Raw genomic sequence first — 19,759 nt, forward strand, 5'->3', positions numbered from 1 at the left:
AATAAAGAATAATTTAGATTATGAAATAGAAAATTCATTGATTGTATCAAGTGCTACTAAAGCTAAAAGAAAAGTAGCTATGGAAATTTAATAAATAATTAAATTTAGTAAAAACCAACCTGTAATAGTGGTGAAATCCATCAGCATCGCAGAAATGGCAATATAAATGATCACGCCGTAAGTGCCGAAAGAGTTCATCTGAATCCATGTACCGTTGGTCACAAAACTCACATAGTGGATGACCCCTTTGAACATGTTTAAAGGTTACACAATTACATTTCTGGATATTAATAGCTCATGTAATGAATTATATTTTGTAATTTTAATATAGTGGTATTTTATGTATTTACAAAATTATTGCATACGTCTCTAATACTTTTTTAATTAAAAAGATGCATACTTATGTGACTTATCATCTGAGTCCCCTTTTCTACGATGCTGTGCTAATTCTGATCTTGTGTAACTTCTACGTTCATAAGAAAAGATCTGTTATGAATGATAATAAATTTAAAATAGTATGCTTGACTATATTTGGCAAATAACATTTTTTGAAATAACTTACTTTCAAATTTTCTACACAGAGGTCACAGTAGTGCAGTTCATGCTCACGTCTCATGTGATCTTTTAACAGTGCAAATGTCCGAAAGTTAGCTACCTTATTTTCTTTTTTACATTTGAAACAATTGTGTTCCAATAGCTCATTATAAGATGCCTGTATGTCACTTTCCATAAAAGCGATGCGATACTTCCTATCAAATAAATTTGTTGAATTCTGTAGACTTTTGAAGGGCAGGACATTTCTGGTAAATATTACCTGGATAAAAAAGATATAGTTAGTTAGTTATATATATTAGTATAGTTAGTATAGTTATATATAAATATATATATATATTATATATATATATATATATATATATATATTGAGTTATTTTGATTCTGGCAGTAGAGCCAAGTAACAAAACTAAAGCGGTTGTAAAAAAAAACTTTATTCAACCATACGTTTCGGTCAATTATTACTGTGTAATAGTATAGTGTATTTTTGTGTAATTTTTCTATAAGAATTTATATATAAGCCTATAATTTTATCACTTTTCTTCTACATTATTTATAAAATCTTTCAGTTGTTTCACTGAATGACAGTATTGACGAAGACCAAAATGTATGGCTAAATAAACTCCTTTAAACAGCTTTAGTTTTTTTTAACTTGGTATTACTGCCCGAATCAAAATATATATCAACACCAAATTCACATACTTCCATATATATATATATATATATATATATATATATATATATATATATATATATATATATATATTAGGGTGGTCCTTAAAATGGTCATTTTCGAATTTCCTTGCTCCCAGGGGCTCAAATGGTTCCAAATAGATAAAAAAAATTCTCTGAAAATTTTAGCTCTTAATATTAACGTTTAGATAGAGCGCAATTCAATCAAAGTTTTGTATGGAAATAGTATGAAAAAATTTTCAAAAATTTTAAAAATGTTTTTTAAATGTAATTTAGCGAACAAATGAATGAATAAAACTCATTCATTTGTAGCTAAGTTATACTTAAAACATTTTTTTTTAATTTTCAAAAATTTTTCCAGGCTCTTTCCATACAAACTTTGATTGAATTGCGCTCTATCTAAACGTTAATATTAAGGGCTAAAACTTTCAGAGAATTGTTTTTTATCAATTTGGAACCATTTGAGCCCCTGGGAGCAAGGAAATTCGAAAATGACTATTTTAAGGACCACCCTAATATATATATATATATGTGTGTGTGTGCATGTATAAAATTCTTTGGTATAATATTATGAAAAGCAATTTATACACAATAATAAATATATACAAATAATTACATAATTATATAATTATATATAATATATAAACTTACTGTTTTTTTTTTTTATAAAGTTTTATATTTGATCAGGTAAAATTTATATTTTATCTTAATAGTTCTGTTTTGATTCTTAATTTCACAGAAAAAATAATATATAATATATGTATATATACATACAATTTTAAATTTCATATAAACATATGCATATATGAATATACACAGTTGCTTTCATACACATATGGTTGTTCTTATATAAATTACACCATATTTGCAACTTTGCAGAATTTGAAGGTTATGTAAAATAATCTTGATACAATATGTTGATTCGTAAGCCCGAAAGAAATTGATTGAAGCAATTTGTGACATATTAGACACGAATAAAATATAATTACGAAGATTTCGTTAATAAATTCTTAAAACAGCATTTAACTGTTCAGGCAAATGTCAATCTATTTATATGTCAGTTACATAAAATACCGATGTGTGTATACTTCTCTATTTATGCTACTAAGCCTAAAATTCTACAACTTCCGTTGAATAAAAACCTTAGTCATGTCCTGCCGACAAATGGGGCATTCATTTTGCTTGCAGAGCACCCTCATTCTCGTGGAGCATTCATAGCAAACGGGGTGATCGCAATCGCCCACTGAATATATCTGGACGGTCTTAAAACAGACGACACAAGCGTTCTCATTATCAGTCACATTAGTTTTCACAGCTTTAGAAGACATCTTCTCAAGTTATCACTATTAAACTTATGAAATTTTGTCCCTCAGAAATGTCAAGAAAGCGCTCACTAGAACCTAGAACAAATAACAGCAGATGAATACACGTTGTGGTTCAAGTTTGCAGATTATCACCACCTTGCACCGCGAACATGTCATAAGACACGTTGATTTGAATCGACTGTGCAGATGGCGATATTGTAAAACGAGCGCAATGCCACTTCGAATTTTTATGTTTGGGATTAGGATATTATTCTATAAATACAAACATTATATTACAGTTACTTTAATTTAAATTGCTATATATGCAGAACAAAGAAAACATCTATTTTAATTGTGAAATCGGGTTTAGGCATGAATTTGAAAATTGAAAACAAATGATTTTGTGACGTATCGCTGTAAAACAATATCCAAATTTTCAAAGTACAGTACCTCGCCTTACGAGCGACGAGTTTCTCGAGATACGCCAAAGGAGAAATACGTTGCATCGTCATACAAGCAAAATTCCATATACGTGCGAGTGAGAGGCGTAACGTAAACTTATGGGGGTTGCGAATAAAACATTTTCATCCAAATAATTGATTTCTAAAGTATGGACCCTCAGGGGTCAATGACAACTTTCATGGGGTCCAATCAGCGAAAAGAAATTTTAGACATCCACGATAGTTTTTTTTTAACTTCCCGTAGGGTAAGTTATTGTAGTGGGCCGAAAATCGGAATTGAAAATTTTACATTTCTCGACGTTTTGAAGGTTTCTGAACGTTTTGTCATACCTCAGAAAAAATGGATGTGTGTGTGTGTGTGTGTGTGTGTGTGTGCGTGTGTGTGTGTGTGTGTGTGTGTGTATGTATGTATGTGTGGATACAAATTTCCAGTCACGTTCTAGGGTGCACGGATCAACCGATTTGAATGGTTCAAAAAACATCCGATTCCTATTGATAGGGAAAAAAGATGATTACTTTTTGGAAAAGGCAGGTCCAGCCGTTTCGGAGATACGGAGCAAAGAGTGCAGAAAATAGAAATCGTATTTTTGAGAGAACGGAGTATCCGATTTGAATGATCTAAAAAACATTCAATTAGTAATGATTAGGAGAAGTGTTTATTAGTTTTTGGCAAAGGCAGGCCCAGCCATTTTGAAGATACAAAGCTAAATATGTAAAAAATGGCAGTTTTTGAGAGAACTAAGCGTCCGATTTAAATGATTCAAAGAACTTTCTGCTTGTCTTAACAAAATAATCGATTTTGGATAAAAAAAATTTGCCCCATTTTTTTTTTTTTTTTTTTTTTTTTTTTTTTTTTTTAGTTTTTTGTATATCGAAAATATTTATTTTTAATTCTGACTATAGTTCCAATATACGTTACAAATAATTTCAACTCTGCAATTCAGTTTATATAATATTTATAAATATTAGACAATGTTACAATATTTATAATAATCTATTTGAAATCATTCAGTAATCCTCGAACATTTCGTTACGGTACGGAAAGTTCCAGCAATTTGCCTTAAGGCACGATGCCACCCACCCCACTAGTTTTAATTTTATTTTCAATAGCAATCAGAATACAGGACGATTCTATGAGCTATTTGGCTTAAGTCAGTCACTCGCACACACACACACACACTTTCAAACACACATATAAATTAATCTGATGAATATTATATTGATAGTTAGAGAATCACTTCAATAAGTAATTCTACTATTCTGTTCATATAAAGTTGTGGTTATTCTAAGGGTCTCCATATTATCTTTGAGCAGCATCTTCTTCAGTCATCTTGAAGTTGGTATCTCAAGAAGCTGAGTGACTATAGCATTTGAATGATGTTCTAGTTTATGAAAATGTTTGACACTGTTGATTTGTATAACTCTGTTTATAAATTCGATATGAAGATCGTCGTGTAAGGTCTTATTGCTTACGAATCACGAAGCATCAGTAATCTTGCCTTAATATGTTCGATTGGGCACGTCACATTAGCACTATGGCTCGCACAGCCCCATAATTCTATGCCATAAGTCCATATTGGTTTTATTACTACCACGATAGTGGATTACAACTTCACAACATACCTTGTTAATATCTATTTTTTCATTATTATTTTAATGTCAATTGATTAATGTCTAAACTTGTATTTGAATCCATACTTTAAAAGTTTAATACTAAACGTTAGTACAAATAGAAATTTATAAAAAGAAACGACATCGGCTAAGTAGGGGTCCATGTTAAAGCCTGAGGAGTCCTCAACACAAACAAGTTTGGGAACCCATGATCTAAATCAATTGTAACAACGTTTTAGTTGTAACTGTCATACAAATATTTTATTTAAATTATTTAAAGTTAAAATTTTTAATTCAACAATATTGATGTTGTGCATTTGTTCGTACAATATCGGACAAAGTTGAAAAGATATTATATAGTTGTTTGACGAAACAGGTCTATCTTATTTTCGCAATACTATAATAAGTTGAAAAAAATGCTCATTGGTCAGTTTTTCTTAACGTAAAAACTAGCATAATGATGATTTAGTCATTTTTGCTACGTTTTTTGTGAATGTTATTTGATCTTAGCAATCAAGTTTCATTTATTTTTATAATCAAAAAACACTATGCTGGAACAAATTAATCGCATTTCAATGTATTTATATAAAAAAATTGCTTCAAGATACGAGTAATTCGACATGCGAGCGTGATTACAGAGCGAATTAAGCTCGGGGGTAACCACGTTTATGAACTAGTACGATTACAGTCAAACCATCCTTCGAACCTAGTTTATAAGGACAAATAATAGTTTAAATAAATACAAATAAATTTATTATTTGTATATGAATTTACTATCTGCCTTAACCTATGTAAAAAAAACGCCTTGCTTCATTTTAATTTATTTATGCTGCCAACAAATTAATATAAGACAAGGCTCAACAATTAAAAATCAAATAATCAAAGCTCAAATAAACAATAATCTACTATTAACTTCCCCAATGAGAAATGTATGTTTCATATCATACTGAATTTCATGTCGATTCCCAACTAATATCTTTAGAGCAGTTTTTGAATTTCTAGAATCGATTCAAGATTGACTATTGAAAATTTTACTTTTATCTGTTAGTTAGAAAGAAAAGAGGCTTGGCCGATCGTCGCGAAAAACTGTACTATTCTCCGATAGTTATCGAGCTACATCGAATAGTTTTAAATTTTTGAAATCTGTCCGTTTTTTCAGAAAATGTCGACGACAGATCAAAAATCAACTCACATCCACACTCACATAAACAATTTTTCCAAATTTGGGCGATTTGATTCAGAATGATTAGAACCCGAAATGGATGAAATGAAATGCGTTAAATAAATTAATTTATTTTCCACAATTACAGATATTATGAAAGCATATTTGAAAGACGTCAATTGGAAATCTTATGATTTGTTATTGAATGCGGACCTTTCCGAAATAAAAGTTAAAAAATCTACCTAAATAGTTGAAAATCAATTCTTTGTTATTATGTCGAGAAGTACATGCAACTTAAGGCAAAATACTACTTACAACTAGTTTCAAACTGAAGTTTAGCTTAAGTAGAACCTCACATTACGATTAACAGAAAAAGACAGATTGTAGATAAATGTCTGGCCTCAAAAATTTCAGATTAATGTGACAAATTGTAAGTGAATTCTCAGATGTGCATCCTATCCCAAAATGAGGGAATAACCCGAATTCTTCTTCAAAACTATTATCATTACACCATTATCACTGGCATTATCACTATCATTATCATTGCAAATGATAACGCATCGAATCTATGATAAATTTGAGTGGTTATAATCATTTTTGTTGAAATATTATTTATGAATTAATTATTTTATTTTATTTTTTAAATATTTACAATTTACACAAAATGTGTACACATTATTAAAATACACACTATAAAATATCTGATAATTTGATGTAGATATGTCCAATAAACATTTTTGACCGCCAAATAACATTTTTTTAACTTATTTTTATTGAGAGTCCATAACCGCTGGACCTGCCTTCCCAAAAATTTAATCAGTTTCCTATCTTGTTAATACACGTAAAATGTTTTTTGAATTATTAAAATCGGACGCTCCGTTCTCTCAAAAACTGAGTTACCGTTTTTGGCACTTTTTGTTCCGAATCTTTAGAACGGCTAGACCTGCCTTCGCCAAAAACTAATCAGCACGTCTCCTTATCAATACAAATCGAATGTTTTTAATTATTCGAATCGGTTGATCGGTGTTCTCGAAATCGTCGACGAAAATTTGTATCCGCACACACACACACACACACACACATTCACACAAACATCCATTTTTTTAAGGTATGCCTAAATGTTCAGAAATCTTTGAAACGTAGAGATATATAAAAATTCATTTCATTCATTTTCGATTTTTTTGCGATTACTATAGCTTACCCTACGGGAAGTTAATAACTGTGAACGCGAAGTTAGCCTAGGAACATTAAAGGGTAGTTGGTTAAGAATTAGAGGACAGTCTATAGCAGGCATCGGCAACCTACGGCACTCTACAAAATAATCAGGGCAATCGCAAATATATCGAGACGAAGTGATTTTTAAATAAGAAAAAATGTTGAAATATAATTATTTATCTAATGTAGCTCGCTAATGTAATTCAATCTACATTGAAGCACTTAAAGATGAATTTTCCAGATGCAAAGACTTTGAAGCTTATGTGCCTAAATTTTCCTTCCTCATAAAACCAGATTTCATAGATCCATCAATAATACCGTTTGATTTTTAATTTTCGACCCATTGTAGTATTGTTTACAAACATTGTAGTAATTTTACACCCATTGTAGTATTTTTACAAACATTGTAGTAATTTTACACCCATTGTAGTATTGTTTACAAACATTGTAGTAATTTTACACCCATTGTAGTAATTTTACACCCATTGTAGTATTTTGACAAACATTGTAGTAATTTTACACCCATTGTAGTATTTTGATAAATATTGTAGTAATTTTACACCCATTGTAGTATTTTTGCAAACATTGTAGTATTTTTACACCCATTGTAGTATTGTTTACAAACATTGTAGTAATTTTACACCCATTGTAGTATTGTTTACAAACATTGTAGTAATTTTACACCCATTGTAGTATTGTTTACAAACATTGTAGTAATTTTACACCCATTGTAGTATTTTTACAAACATTGTAGTAATTTTACACCCATTGTAGTATTGTTTACAAACATTGTAGTATTTTTACACCCATTCTAGTATTGTTTACAAACATTGTAGTAATTTTACACCCATTGTAGTATTTTTACAAACATTGTAGTATTTTTACACCCATTGTAGTATTGTTTACAAACATTGTAGTAATTTTACACCCATTGTAGTATTGTTTACAAACATTGTAGTATTTTTACACCCATTGTAGTATTGTTTACAAGCATTGTAGTAATTTTACACCCATTGTAGTATTGTTTACCAACATTGTAGTAATTTTACACCCATTGTAGTATTGTTTACGAACATTGTAGTAATTTTACACCCATTGTAGTATTTTTACAAACATTGTAGTATTTTTACACCCATTGTAGTATTTTTACAAACATTGTAGTAATTTTACACCCATTGTAGTATTTTTACAAACATTGTAGTAATTTTACACTCATTGTAGTATTTTTACAAACATTGTAGTATTTTTACACCCATTGTAGTATTGTTTACAAACATTGTAGTAATTTTACACCCATTGCAGTATTTTTACAAATATTGTAGTAATTTTACACCCATTGTAGTATTGTTTACAAACATTGTAGTAATTTTACACCCATTGTAGTATTTTTACAAACATTGTAGTATTTTTACACCCATTGTAGTATTTTTACAAACATTGTAGTAATTTTACACCCATTGTAGTATTTCTACAAACATTGTAGTATTTTTACACCCATTGTAGTATTGTTTACAAACATTGTAGTAATTTTACACCCATTGTAGTATTGTTTACAAACATTGTAGTAATTTTACACCCATTGGACTTATGTACATCAAATTATCAGATACTTCATAGAGATTTTAATACTGTATACATATTTTGTGTAACTTTTTTTGGGTTCAGTATATACCAAGATTTTTAATTTCAGTATGGGAAGTTCTAGCAATTTGAATTAAGGCACGATGCCATGCACCCCACAAGTTAATAAAAATGTTTAAAAGATAAATTTGGTTATAATTCTTCTCCCCCAGAACCTGGTTATATATTTCAGGCGGCACCCTGAATCATATTGGTAGAGTGGCTCGGCACACCACAGTTAAAAGCTTGCCGACCACTGGTCTATAGCATTATTGCAAAGTTTAAATAACATAATAGTACAGATAAATCGACGTGTGGTAATAATGCCTAGATGATTATATAAATATTTACCCAGCAAGTTTTTTTTAGTTAGGAATCTTTTATGATAAACCTCATTATATTATGAAGAATAAATTAGGCTTTGACAATTTTTAGAATGCTAAATTTTTACAAGAAAGCAGCAATAATCAAATTGTTGTTTAATAAATTTCTACCTATCCATCAGAAAGATTGATCTAGAAATTCTTTTCATATGGCATTAGCAAATTAATGCCGTAGTTTCCTTGGAAATCAGAGAAAGACTTACGAAGTTCAAAAATGTTATGAATTTGAAATAGAATACATAAATTTAAAAGAGGAGCTGCCATCTGCAGTCGAATTACATTACCTACGCATTGGTTTGAAGTCTGTCACAATTTACGATATAATCAATATAACGCTCAACCCACAACGCGAAATAAAGTTGTACCGCGCACGTTTCAACTCAGTTACGAACATTTTTAGCTATTTATAATGGTTTTATGTGTCGTGAAATATATATTTTAAAATGAATGGAAATGTTGAAAAAAATATAAAAACTGAACCGCAAGTGTGTGAGGATAAAAACATTGATTTAGATAAAAATGCAACAAATTCACGTGGAAATAAAATCAAAGTTAAAGAAAATTTGAATTGCAAACAAATAAAAAGTGTTATACCAAAGCATAGGTATTTATTAATAAAAAATATAAATTAAAATTGTTGACGTGTAAAAAATATTAATTGTTCCTCATGTGCGGTGGATTTAATTATACAAATTATTTAAATAAAAAGTGTATAATTTTTGTTAAATCAATACTATACAAAAATCTATATCAAATTAACGCTGGGTTAATATTACTTTTTAGTTCTGTACGCAATAGTAAAATATAAAACTATACAAAACCAAGATAGCGAGGGTTGCTTGCATATAATACTATTTAGGGTTGTTTGCTTGCTCCCCTTTAGAAATACTGAGCAATGCAAAAGTTTGACGAATCTAATTAAATTAACTCTACGTCCACCTTTTTAAATATCTCAGTTGCTATATTAGATTTAACAAATAATTTTTGTTCAAATTTCAAATTAATCAACTACTTGTCAGATACCGCATGTGCTATTAAAAGAAAATCGACACGCATGCTGCTAGTCAACCGTTATAGAGTTAATTTGAATTCACTAAATTATTTTGGACCATAACATATCCTTTCACTTTTCTTTGTCTCATTATTAAAGAGAATATTTTAAATGCGCCATGCTTATTCTTATATAACACGAAATACTACGAATTAGCAACTACTTAAATTAGTATGAACTATTTTGAAAGTATTAAATTGTATGCATCATTTTATAGAGTGATATATAAATGCAAAAATAAGAATACTACCGGCCATTTATAGGATAATAATAATAGTTTTATAATATATTTAAATATTAAATATAAAGTATAAAAAGACAATATCATAAATTTTAACAAACCGCCCAGAGCATTCGAGACAAAGCAGACAAACTCTCCAAAATATGTGTAGTGATTTCTCTTAGTTCTATTAGCGACCTACCTACGAATTTCACTTTTATTTAAAAGTTGAAATAGGAATTTATGGGATATGGTTTTTAAATTCAATTCAAAATGATTTAACTAATTTTGCATTTGAATTTGGATTTTTTTTACATTATATTTCACTACCTAAAAAACCAAATTTATTATACTCGTTTATGAAAACTACTATAATTTAATTTTAAACATAATCAACGTGCTTTTTGTAGGATACTCAATACGGTAATAATCGGCAAAATCGGTTTTACGAATTAAATAAGAAACTGTTCTCTTCATATACATATATGGTATTACAATATAAGATGCATACAACATAATACATTTGATGGCATATTTGTTTTTTCGATAAGTTTATATTTCTACCCACAAATATTTTTATTTTTTACTACAACTATTGATGAATTATTTTCAGGCAAGAATTATTGAAATGGAATGGTTGGGGTTACCAAGACTCTCGGTTCGAAGTTCGCGGTGAAACTGTATATTTTACTGGAAACCGCTATCCCATCGGAGAGTTAAAATTGGGCGCGTTCACTGATTGGGTAATAGAAACGTTTAATATAAAATTAGATGATAGACAGCCCCCTCAACCGCTTCCAACAGATTACCCGGAACCAGTGCCTTGCGAGGAATTTTTAGAAGAATGCAAGTTGTTAGGTTTAGAGTTTTCCCAAAGAGGAGAAGACCGGCTCCAAAGAGCGCACGGCCAAACCTTGCACGACATATATACACTACGACGTGGGACATTCAAAAGAATACCCGACGTCGTTATTTGGCCTAAAAACCATGATCAAACCGCAGCAGTTGTGCAATCTGCAAATAAACATAATGTTGTTATCATCCCATTCGGAGGAGGCACTTCGGTATCGGGTGCAGTGGCTAGTCCAGAAAACGAACTGCGGCCTGTTGTAGTTTTAGATACATCTCAAATGAATAGGATGTTGTGGCTAGATAGAGAAAATCTTATGGCCTGTTTTGAAAGTGGAATAGTAGGTCAGGATCTAGAGAGAGAGTTGCGCAATCTAGGCTTGACTTTGGGCCACGAACCTGATTCCTACGAATTTTCCACCCTGGGGGGCTGGGTAGCGACCCGGGCTTCAGGAATGAAGAAGAATGAATATGGTAACATAGAAGATTTAGTAGTTCATGTCCGCATGGTTAGTTCCCAAGGAGTTTTAGAAAAATCTGTAGCAGCTCCAAGAATATCGTGCGGTCCTGATTGGAATCATGTAATTTTAGGATCGGAAGGAACTTTAGGGGTTGTGACTGAAGTGATAGTGAAAGTGCGTCCTTTACCCTCATGTAGACGATATGGATCAATAGTCTTCCCAAATTTTTCTGCCGGGGTGAAGTGTTTACGTGAAATCGCGAAGAAACGTTGTCAACCGGCTAGTATACGTTTAATGGATAACGAGCAGTTCCAATTCGGTCAGGCATTAAGACCTGAAAGTTCTTGGTTTGGTTCAATTAAGGATGCCATCAAACATTCATATTTGCAATACGTTGCGGGCTATGATCTGAGTCAAGTGGTTGTCGCTACTTTGTCGTTCGAAGGCGAAAAGAAAGATATTGACAGAAATGAAAAGTTGTTAGAACAAATTGCTAAAAAATATGGGGGTATTCCAGCTGGAAACACAAATGGAGAACGCGGATATTTGCTCACATTTGTCATTGCATATATTAGGGTGAGTATATTCAATAAAAAATTATCATTTGCTCACACTTATGCTATAGTTTTATAGTTATAATATAATTTTCATATCTGAATTACTATTTGTGCTAAAAACATTAATAACTTATATGGATCTTAATGAATGAAAATTTTTTGTAGCCATTTTTCATAATTTACAGTTTCAGAATATTGAATCTAATTTTGTATATATTCAAATTAAAAGTGATTTTCTTACAGGATTTGGCTCTCGAATATTTTGTAGTGGCGGAATCCTTCGAAACTTCTGTTCCTTGGGATCGTTGCGAGACGTTGTGCCGTAATGTTAAGCACAGGCTGAAAAAGGTAATTTTAAAATTTGATAATCAGTTTCTCATTTTAAAATTGTTTTGAACATTATAATGATAAGAAAACAATATATCTGAGAATCGATTAAATATTAGTGCCCCATTATTTTCGTTTTAATTTTTCATTGTCTTTCCAACACTTGATGAAAAACTAGTTGATTTATCGCAAATTTAAAGAAAAATCCGCTAATCTGTTACATGTTTTGCTCTAAGATTGATTTTCACTTCATTTTACACAATACTGATACGTATCTCCGAGACATGGTAATGATTTCAACAATCGAAACACGATACAATAAGCGAAAGTGTTCTGCCAGTAGTGTCTGATAATTTTGAAAAACTATTATGATAGTTGATATATTCAGGATTATGTAATCCAGTAAATCAAAGGGGTTTAAATGGTCAAATTTATTATCGGCCGTCCGTCAATTAAGAGGACACATTATTCGCGCCTAAAATTATCTTGAAAACAATTCTACAATTACTGTATAGAAAAAATGAAATAAAAACCTTAACGTATTTATTTTGCAACGACGATCTTCATCCTAGGTGACGGAAAATTTGCCGAAATTTCAAGTTTTTATGGTAGAATTCTAGTCCTACGTATTTTTCCACACTTGCCCCAATGATTTTAAGACGAACAAAACTGCAACTTTATTATTAGAGCGAAGAATACCATGGTTAAGGTGCAACTAGTTTGAAAATATAGTTTACCAGATCACTACCATCATACCCGAACGCCCAATCAATGGATTGGCACCCGATTTGGACATTCTAAGTAGTACCAAAAAATTAGCTGATGTTTCATGTTGAAATATCTACGAATATATAAAAAAAAAATAAACCTAGATCATAATATGTTTCCAAGTGAAAATCGCTTTTCCCAGTATTGTTGGTATTTTCAATATATCATTAGAAAAGACAACTATTGGGTCGCCTTTTAAAGAGCGACTTTAGTTTACTAGATCATTACCATCTTACCCGGACGTCCAAAATCAATGGACTGGCGTTTAGAAATTCTAAGTAGTACCAAAAAATTAGCTGATGTTTCATGATGAAATAGTTACAAATATATAAAAAGAAGAAAAAGATTTAGATCAGTATTGTTGAAAATTTCAATATATCATTCATCACAACTATTGGATCGCATTTTAAAAAAGACGTTGAGGACAAATATAAACAATAGCTTAGATCTGATTCTTGTCCAAAAATGTTTTTCGATACGAGCTATCTACTAGGTACAAGTTTTGCCTGTCTACGTACGTTACAAGTTTCAACATGTAGGCTCATTTTATATCATGCATTTACGAATGTTTATTTTTATTAATCAATGTATACATGCTGATGAATCAATCTATAGGAAATCGCGCGGAAACGTACCCATGGCTAAATAAATATAAATTTCATTTGCGTCTCTGAATTCTACACTAATTTCGACAGATAAAAAATACTACAGAAGTGAGTCGAAATTTTCTTAAGTATTTGCAAAGTTTGAAATAGTTGATTCTTCTGATCGCGGTTATGTTTCGTGGATAAAAACTATATTAAAGTCTTGTTGCAGCAAAACTATTCTCTGACATCGTTGTAGATGGCAGAAAAGCTTAATTTACCTTAACAAAATATTTAGAACTTCAATATAGTTCGATTAGTGTAAAAGTACTAAACAAGTAAATATAAATAGTAAATGAACTTATCCAAAGTTAAAAGTACGAACAAAAGCATCTTACGGAAAAGAGCACATTGTTCACCAGTAAAACACAACCCTTCTACTTCTGGTTCAAATTTAATTTATATAAAGAAAAGCTTAGATAGTATAATATTTGAGGTTTAATATTTAGGTATGTCTAAAATCTAACCAAAAGTTCAATTCGGATAAGATTTTTGATTCGGTGTTTTATTAACACACTACAGACAGACCCCGTAGAGATCAAACAAACTTTCGTGGATGTTTAGTAGAAAGATCTTTATATCGTATTATAGCAGAACTAAGTAGAGTAATTTTATCGCATCTCTATTTTCTCTAATAGCTACTTGTTTATAAATTTGAACTAGTGGTGTATGGTATCGTTCCTTAAGGCAAATTCCTGGAACTTCCTGTACCAAAAAGTTTTTTCTGAAAACTGAAAAAAATTAAATTTTTGAAAAAAATTGACCTTTTTTGAGAAAAAAGACTTTTTGAAAAAATATATATATATATTTTAAAATATTTTGGAAATTTTGAACTTTCTTCAAAACAATCGCGCTGATTTAGCTGCACAAAGACGAAATATCGAAGCGCGTAAGCGCTGCTTTGCAGTCTTATAGACAAACGATGTTACGTTGGGAGCCCATAGAAATGTAAACAAAATTTATACGTATTATTAAAATCTCCATAAAATGATAATTTGATGTGCATATGTCTAATGATCATTTTTGACCGCCAAATGGCTTTTTTTTACTTTTTTTTACTGGATATCTGAAACCGCTAGACCTGCCTTCCTAAAAATTTCATTACTTCTTCATCTTGTCACTACAAGTAAAATGTTTTTGAATTATTGAAATCGGACGCTCCGTTCTCTTAAAAACTGAGTTACCGTTTTTTGCAATTTTTTCTCGGCTAGACCTGCCTCTGCCAAAAACTAAGCAGCACGTCTCTTTATCGATAGGAATCGAACGTTTTTTGAATAATTGAAATCGGAGTTCCCGAAATCGTCACACAATCAATTTTTTTTAATAATAAGGTATGCTAAAAAGATATAAAAATGTTCATTTTCGAATTTTTTGGAAAATTTATAACTTACCCTACGGGAAGTTAAAAATAGCAAAGAAGATCTTCAATATAAACTAGCCCATTTGATGGCATCATAGACGAAAAGTTATTTACAAACGGAATAAATATATTGCCCAGAGAGAGAACTTTCCGAAAGATTGAATATTATACATTTTTTTATTTGACTATATACTAATATGAACTGCAAATATATAAAAACAATCAAATGAACAAAATTATTCTAAGAAAAGGAAACAAAAAATGATTTGTTTTCTATAATTTTAAATAATAATTGTAAACAAGGAAACATATGTATGAATAAATAATAATGTAGCGCATGATTTTGTGGTATACAAGCGAGTCATAGTCATAGTTAATGCAATTTAACCGACAAAGAGTTTTATGGTATATGTACTTAACATATTAATATGTTTGCTGTATGATGTCAAGTGCATAGTCTAGCTAAAGTTCTTATATAATTCTTTAAAAAAAGGTACAAATGACGCACATTGCACATTCCAGCATATCTATGACTCGAAAATCTTACTCAATTCTTACTAGACCACTTTCAAGAATGAATGTTTTTATTGCATCGGTCATTAAATCGTAAATTACCTGAGCCGTGTTCAATGAACTAGTTTATGTTGTAATCATTATAGACTATATTTGTACTCCCGTGATATGATATTGATCATTTCAATGATTTGAAATAAAAAATAAGAAACAGGTTTGAGACCTTTATGTTTATATATAAAAAAAATAATATTTAGAATATTAAAAGTTAAAATAGTTTCTATTTTAACGAGACGATACAGTATATTAGTATCATTATTACAATGTATTGTAGCTAAAGAAAAAAAAATGATATATACAAAATTTGGCAAAAAAAATTAAAGTGAACGTCAAAAATCCTGAATCGATTTAAAGAATTCAACTAGAGGTGCATGGCATCGTGCCTTAAGGCAAATTGCTGGAACTTCTCGTACCATGAATTGTTATTTTTAAAAAGATTAAATTTTTTTAAACTTTGAAAAAAAATTGAGTTACCGTTTTTGGCACTTTTTGCTCCGTACCTTCGAAACGACTAGACCTGCCTTTGCCAAAAACTATCGAATAGAATCGAATGTTTTTTGAATAATTGGATTCGGTTGAACCGCGTTCCAGAAATCGCCGGCGAAAATTTGTATCAGCACATACACACACATACATCTATTTTTTCTAAGGTATGCCAAAATGTTCAGAAACCTCTGAAACGTAAAGATATATAAAAATATTCATTTTCGATTTTTTTGCGATTACTATAACTTACACTACGGAAAGTTAAAAACTGTTCGAAAGACACTGGTTGGGAATCGTACTGATTAGTTAATTGTTAAAAAAATTCGATGAATTTGATAAAACTTTTTTTGACGATAGAGATAATAGTCTTACAGAATATACTAAAATAGTTGTGCCCTACGGCAAGTCATTTAATTTTAAAAAGTCATTAAAGTTTCAAATAATGGCCCGCGCTTTTAGGACATACAAGCTCGTGTTTTTGCACTATAATTAATTCAATTACTAGATAATAATTCAATTAACATAGATTATCTACAGGGGAATCTCTTCAGTGGAAGATACCTCTAAATGTCATACTTAATGGATCACATAGACTCATAGAAATTGTATTTCTGATTGTCTATAATAAATAAAGAAAAAAAAAAAATAATAATAATAAGTTTGTATCGAAACATATCGATTTAAAATAGTATTGATTAGTACTATATAGAAAAGCTTCAACTTTATTTTCGAAATAAACAGTTAAAAATTTTATTCAAATAGCTGAATCTAAATTGTTATTGATTAATTTACACATATCGGAAAGTTTTTGCAACTTGCCTCTAGACAAAATGACACGTGAGCCTAGTTAATTTCCGTAGGGTAATTTATGGTAATCGTCCAAAAATCAAAATGAAAATTTTTGCATATCTTTACGTTTCAGAGGTTTCTGAGCATTTCGGCATACCTCAAAAAAAATAGATGTTTGTGTGTGTGTATTTATGTATGTGTGGATACAATTTTTCCTCGACGTTTTCGGGAGCACCGCTCAACCGATTTGATTGATTCAAATAGCATTCCATTCCTACTTTTATGAGATTTAGTGCTGATTACTTTTTGGCAAAGGTTGGTCCAGCCGTTTCGTAAATACGGAGCGAAGAGTGCGAGAATGAAAATTAAGTTTTTGAGAGAACAGAGCATCCGATTTGAAAAATTCAAAAAACATTCAATTCGTAATGATGAGAAGATGTGGTGCTTAATTTATGGCCAAGACAGGTCCAGCCGTTTCAGAGATAAAAAAAATGGCAAAATGTAAAAAATGGCAGTTTACGAAAGAGGAAAGCATCTAATGCGAATGGGTCAGAAGCATTTTGTTTGCGATGAAACGATTAGTTTTTGGCTATTTTTGTTTTTAAATATCAAAAATGATTCGCATTTTAATTTTAATTTTAGCTAAAATTCTAAAGCTCATTGTCAGTTATAGACTTGAAATAAACCATTTCAACCTTGCAATACAGTTTATGTGATTCTTAGAAATATGAGATAAGCTCATTCATTCCAACTCCGCTTGATCAAGTTTTGTTTATTTCTTTACCTCTAATTTATAATTTACGTCTAATTTATAAACCCTTATATCTATGTCTATCATTTATATCTATAAAATACGATTAAAGTAAGTTACAGTATTTATAATAATCTATTTGAAGGCATTTGATATTCCACGAATATTTCATTACGGTACGGGCACTTCTAGCAATTTGCCTTGGCACGATGCCATGGACCACTAGTTTAAACTTGTTATTGAAAAAGCATTTGGATAGGATACATAATTTTCTATACAATTCTTGCAATTTTATAATTATCTCGCACTTATTAAATCTGGACTTTGTATTGTTATTGACAATTTAACTATAATTTATAGTGTTATTAATAGAATAATGTGGTGTGAATTTTTTTCGGTATCGTATATGAAACGACTGACATTAGTATCTATGTTCGCTATAATATCTACACAATTGATAATATCTACACCTTTGAAAATCATCTGTACCTTTACATATTTAAATAACATATTGTAGTATTGTATTGAAATATTTCACACTTTTTCAGATACAGTATTACAACATATGGTTCGTTATACGACATCGATGCGAACAAACAATAATTCTCTTGAACGTTTTGCTTAACATTCGAATTTTTCAAGTGATTGTTTTATTCTTTCTGAAAATGTATTTATTTTGCGGAGATGCCTGCATCGATGATGTGGGCTTGGCACACGAACGCGAATATTTGGCCACACGTCACAAATGAACAAACATTCAAAGCGCATTTGGACAAGTGAAAAGTAACGCATTGTTCTTCTTTCTTGCATGTTGCACAATAATATCGATATCGATGTTGTAAAACCACGTTTACACTGTAGGATTTCATCTTACCATATTATACCATTATACTCTCATAAAAATTATAGTTTTCCTTTACGAACGGATATAGAAAAGTCTTCACACAATTTCAACAAGCAATAGTTCTACGTTGCTCTATTTGCACCAAATTTTACAACGTTCATATAAATAGCATGCAATTGATAGTTTTTTACATATTTATTATTTTTTGTTCTCAAATTTATTATTTGATTGCCAATTGATAGTTTTTTTCATTTTTCATAATAATTGTTTTTATGCTTCATTTTCAATTCCCGCACCCTAGAGTTCAAGGTTAGAGCTATATCCTTCCAACCAGAGGTTGCAGGTTCGATACCCATCTTAGACAGCCTAATATCGAACAGTAGTGATCGGTTTTCATTTAAAAACATTAATGGAAATATTTTACTAACTGAAAATAGCTCTCCCTGGCTATATTGCATCAAATTAAAAGTAATTACTATTACAGTAGTATTATCAAACTATTAAAATTCTATTAAAAAATAGAATCAATTAGAGATTAGGCTAACCTTTGGATTGCCTTATAGAACTATTATTATAGGTTTATATAACCTATATTATAGGTTTATATAAACTTATAGTAATCGCTTTTCAAATAAATATAATCTAGTGGAAAATAACTGGAATTTCCCGTACCATAATTTAAAATTTTTCAAAGTTCAGAAATGAATAATTAGATTTTTTATGATAATTTCGAATTTCGTTGGCCATTTTTGAAAACATTTGAAAAATTTGAATATTGAAATTTTTTTTAAAAATTTCTTGTTTTGAAAATAATGATATTTTTTGAAAACTGTTCCTATTTTGAAAAAAAAAATCTTTTATTTTGAAAATTTATATATTTCTTGAAAGGAATTTAAGAATTTCTTGAAAGAATTTTAGGAATTTTTTGATACCTATTCATGTCGGTTGATCCAGACTGTCGAAAATATCTGATTGTCGACCGCCAAATGACATTTTACTACTTCTTTTTTCTGGATCTCCAAAACCGCTTGACTTGCCTTTGCAATAATTTAATCAATGCTTCATTACGTCAATACAA

At 30.3% G+C, this 19,759-nt stretch overlaps 2 protein-coding genes across 8 annotated transcripts in view; one reads left to right on the forward strand and one right to left on the reverse strand.

The window, feature by feature from the left end:
• The window catches only part of LOC113376919 (E3 ubiquitin-protein ligase ZNF598-like), a 58,216-nt gene that overhangs the window by 4,819 nt on the left and 33,638 nt on the right, over window positions 1–19,759 (reverse strand). For 3 of the 7 annotated variants that reach the window (XM_026617019.1, XM_026617021.1, XM_026617020.1), the window contains 5 exons: window positions 12,381–12,478; window positions 2,388–2,645; window positions 563–814; window positions 401–486; window positions 120–245 (listed from right to left, as the gene is read on the reverse strand). In XM_026617019.1, the coding sequence (XP_026472804.1) occupies window positions 120–245; window positions 401–486; window positions 563–814; window positions 2,388–2,573 (650 nt within the window). In that variant the 5' untranslated portion in view covers window positions 2,574–2,645; window positions 12,381–12,478. Of the gene's footprint in view, window positions 1–119; window positions 246–400; window positions 487–562; window positions 815–2,387; window positions 2,646–2,705; window positions 2,824–12,380; window positions 12,479–19,759 lie in introns of those variants that run through there. The other 4 variants (XM_026617025.1, XM_026617023.1, XM_026617022.1 and 1 more) reach the window with 2 other exon arrangements.
• LOC113374826 (alkyldihydroxyacetonephosphate synthase) overlaps window positions 9,466–19,759 on the forward strand; it is a gene marked incomplete at its 5' end in the record, with an annotated part of 31,944 nt that continues 21,650 nt past the window's right edge. Inside the window, 3 exons of the mRNA XM_026614790.1 lie at window positions 9,466–9,605; window positions 10,886–12,158; window positions 12,383–12,487. Of these exons, the coding sequence (XP_026470575.1) occupies window positions 9,466–9,605; window positions 10,886–12,158; window positions 12,383–12,487 (1,518 nt within the window). The remainder of the gene's footprint in view (window positions 9,606–10,885; window positions 12,159–12,382; window positions 12,488–19,759) is intronic.

Source organism: Ctenocephalides felis, unplaced genomic scaffold, assembly GCF_003426905.1.
Source record: "Ctenocephalides felis isolate EL2017-DRISC unplaced genomic scaffold, ASM342690v1 CF-g0.4_SCAFFOLD_01886, whole genome shotgun sequence".
Classification (NCBI taxonomy): Eukaryota; Metazoa; Arthropoda; class Insecta; order Siphonaptera; family Pulicidae; genus Ctenocephalides; species Ctenocephalides felis.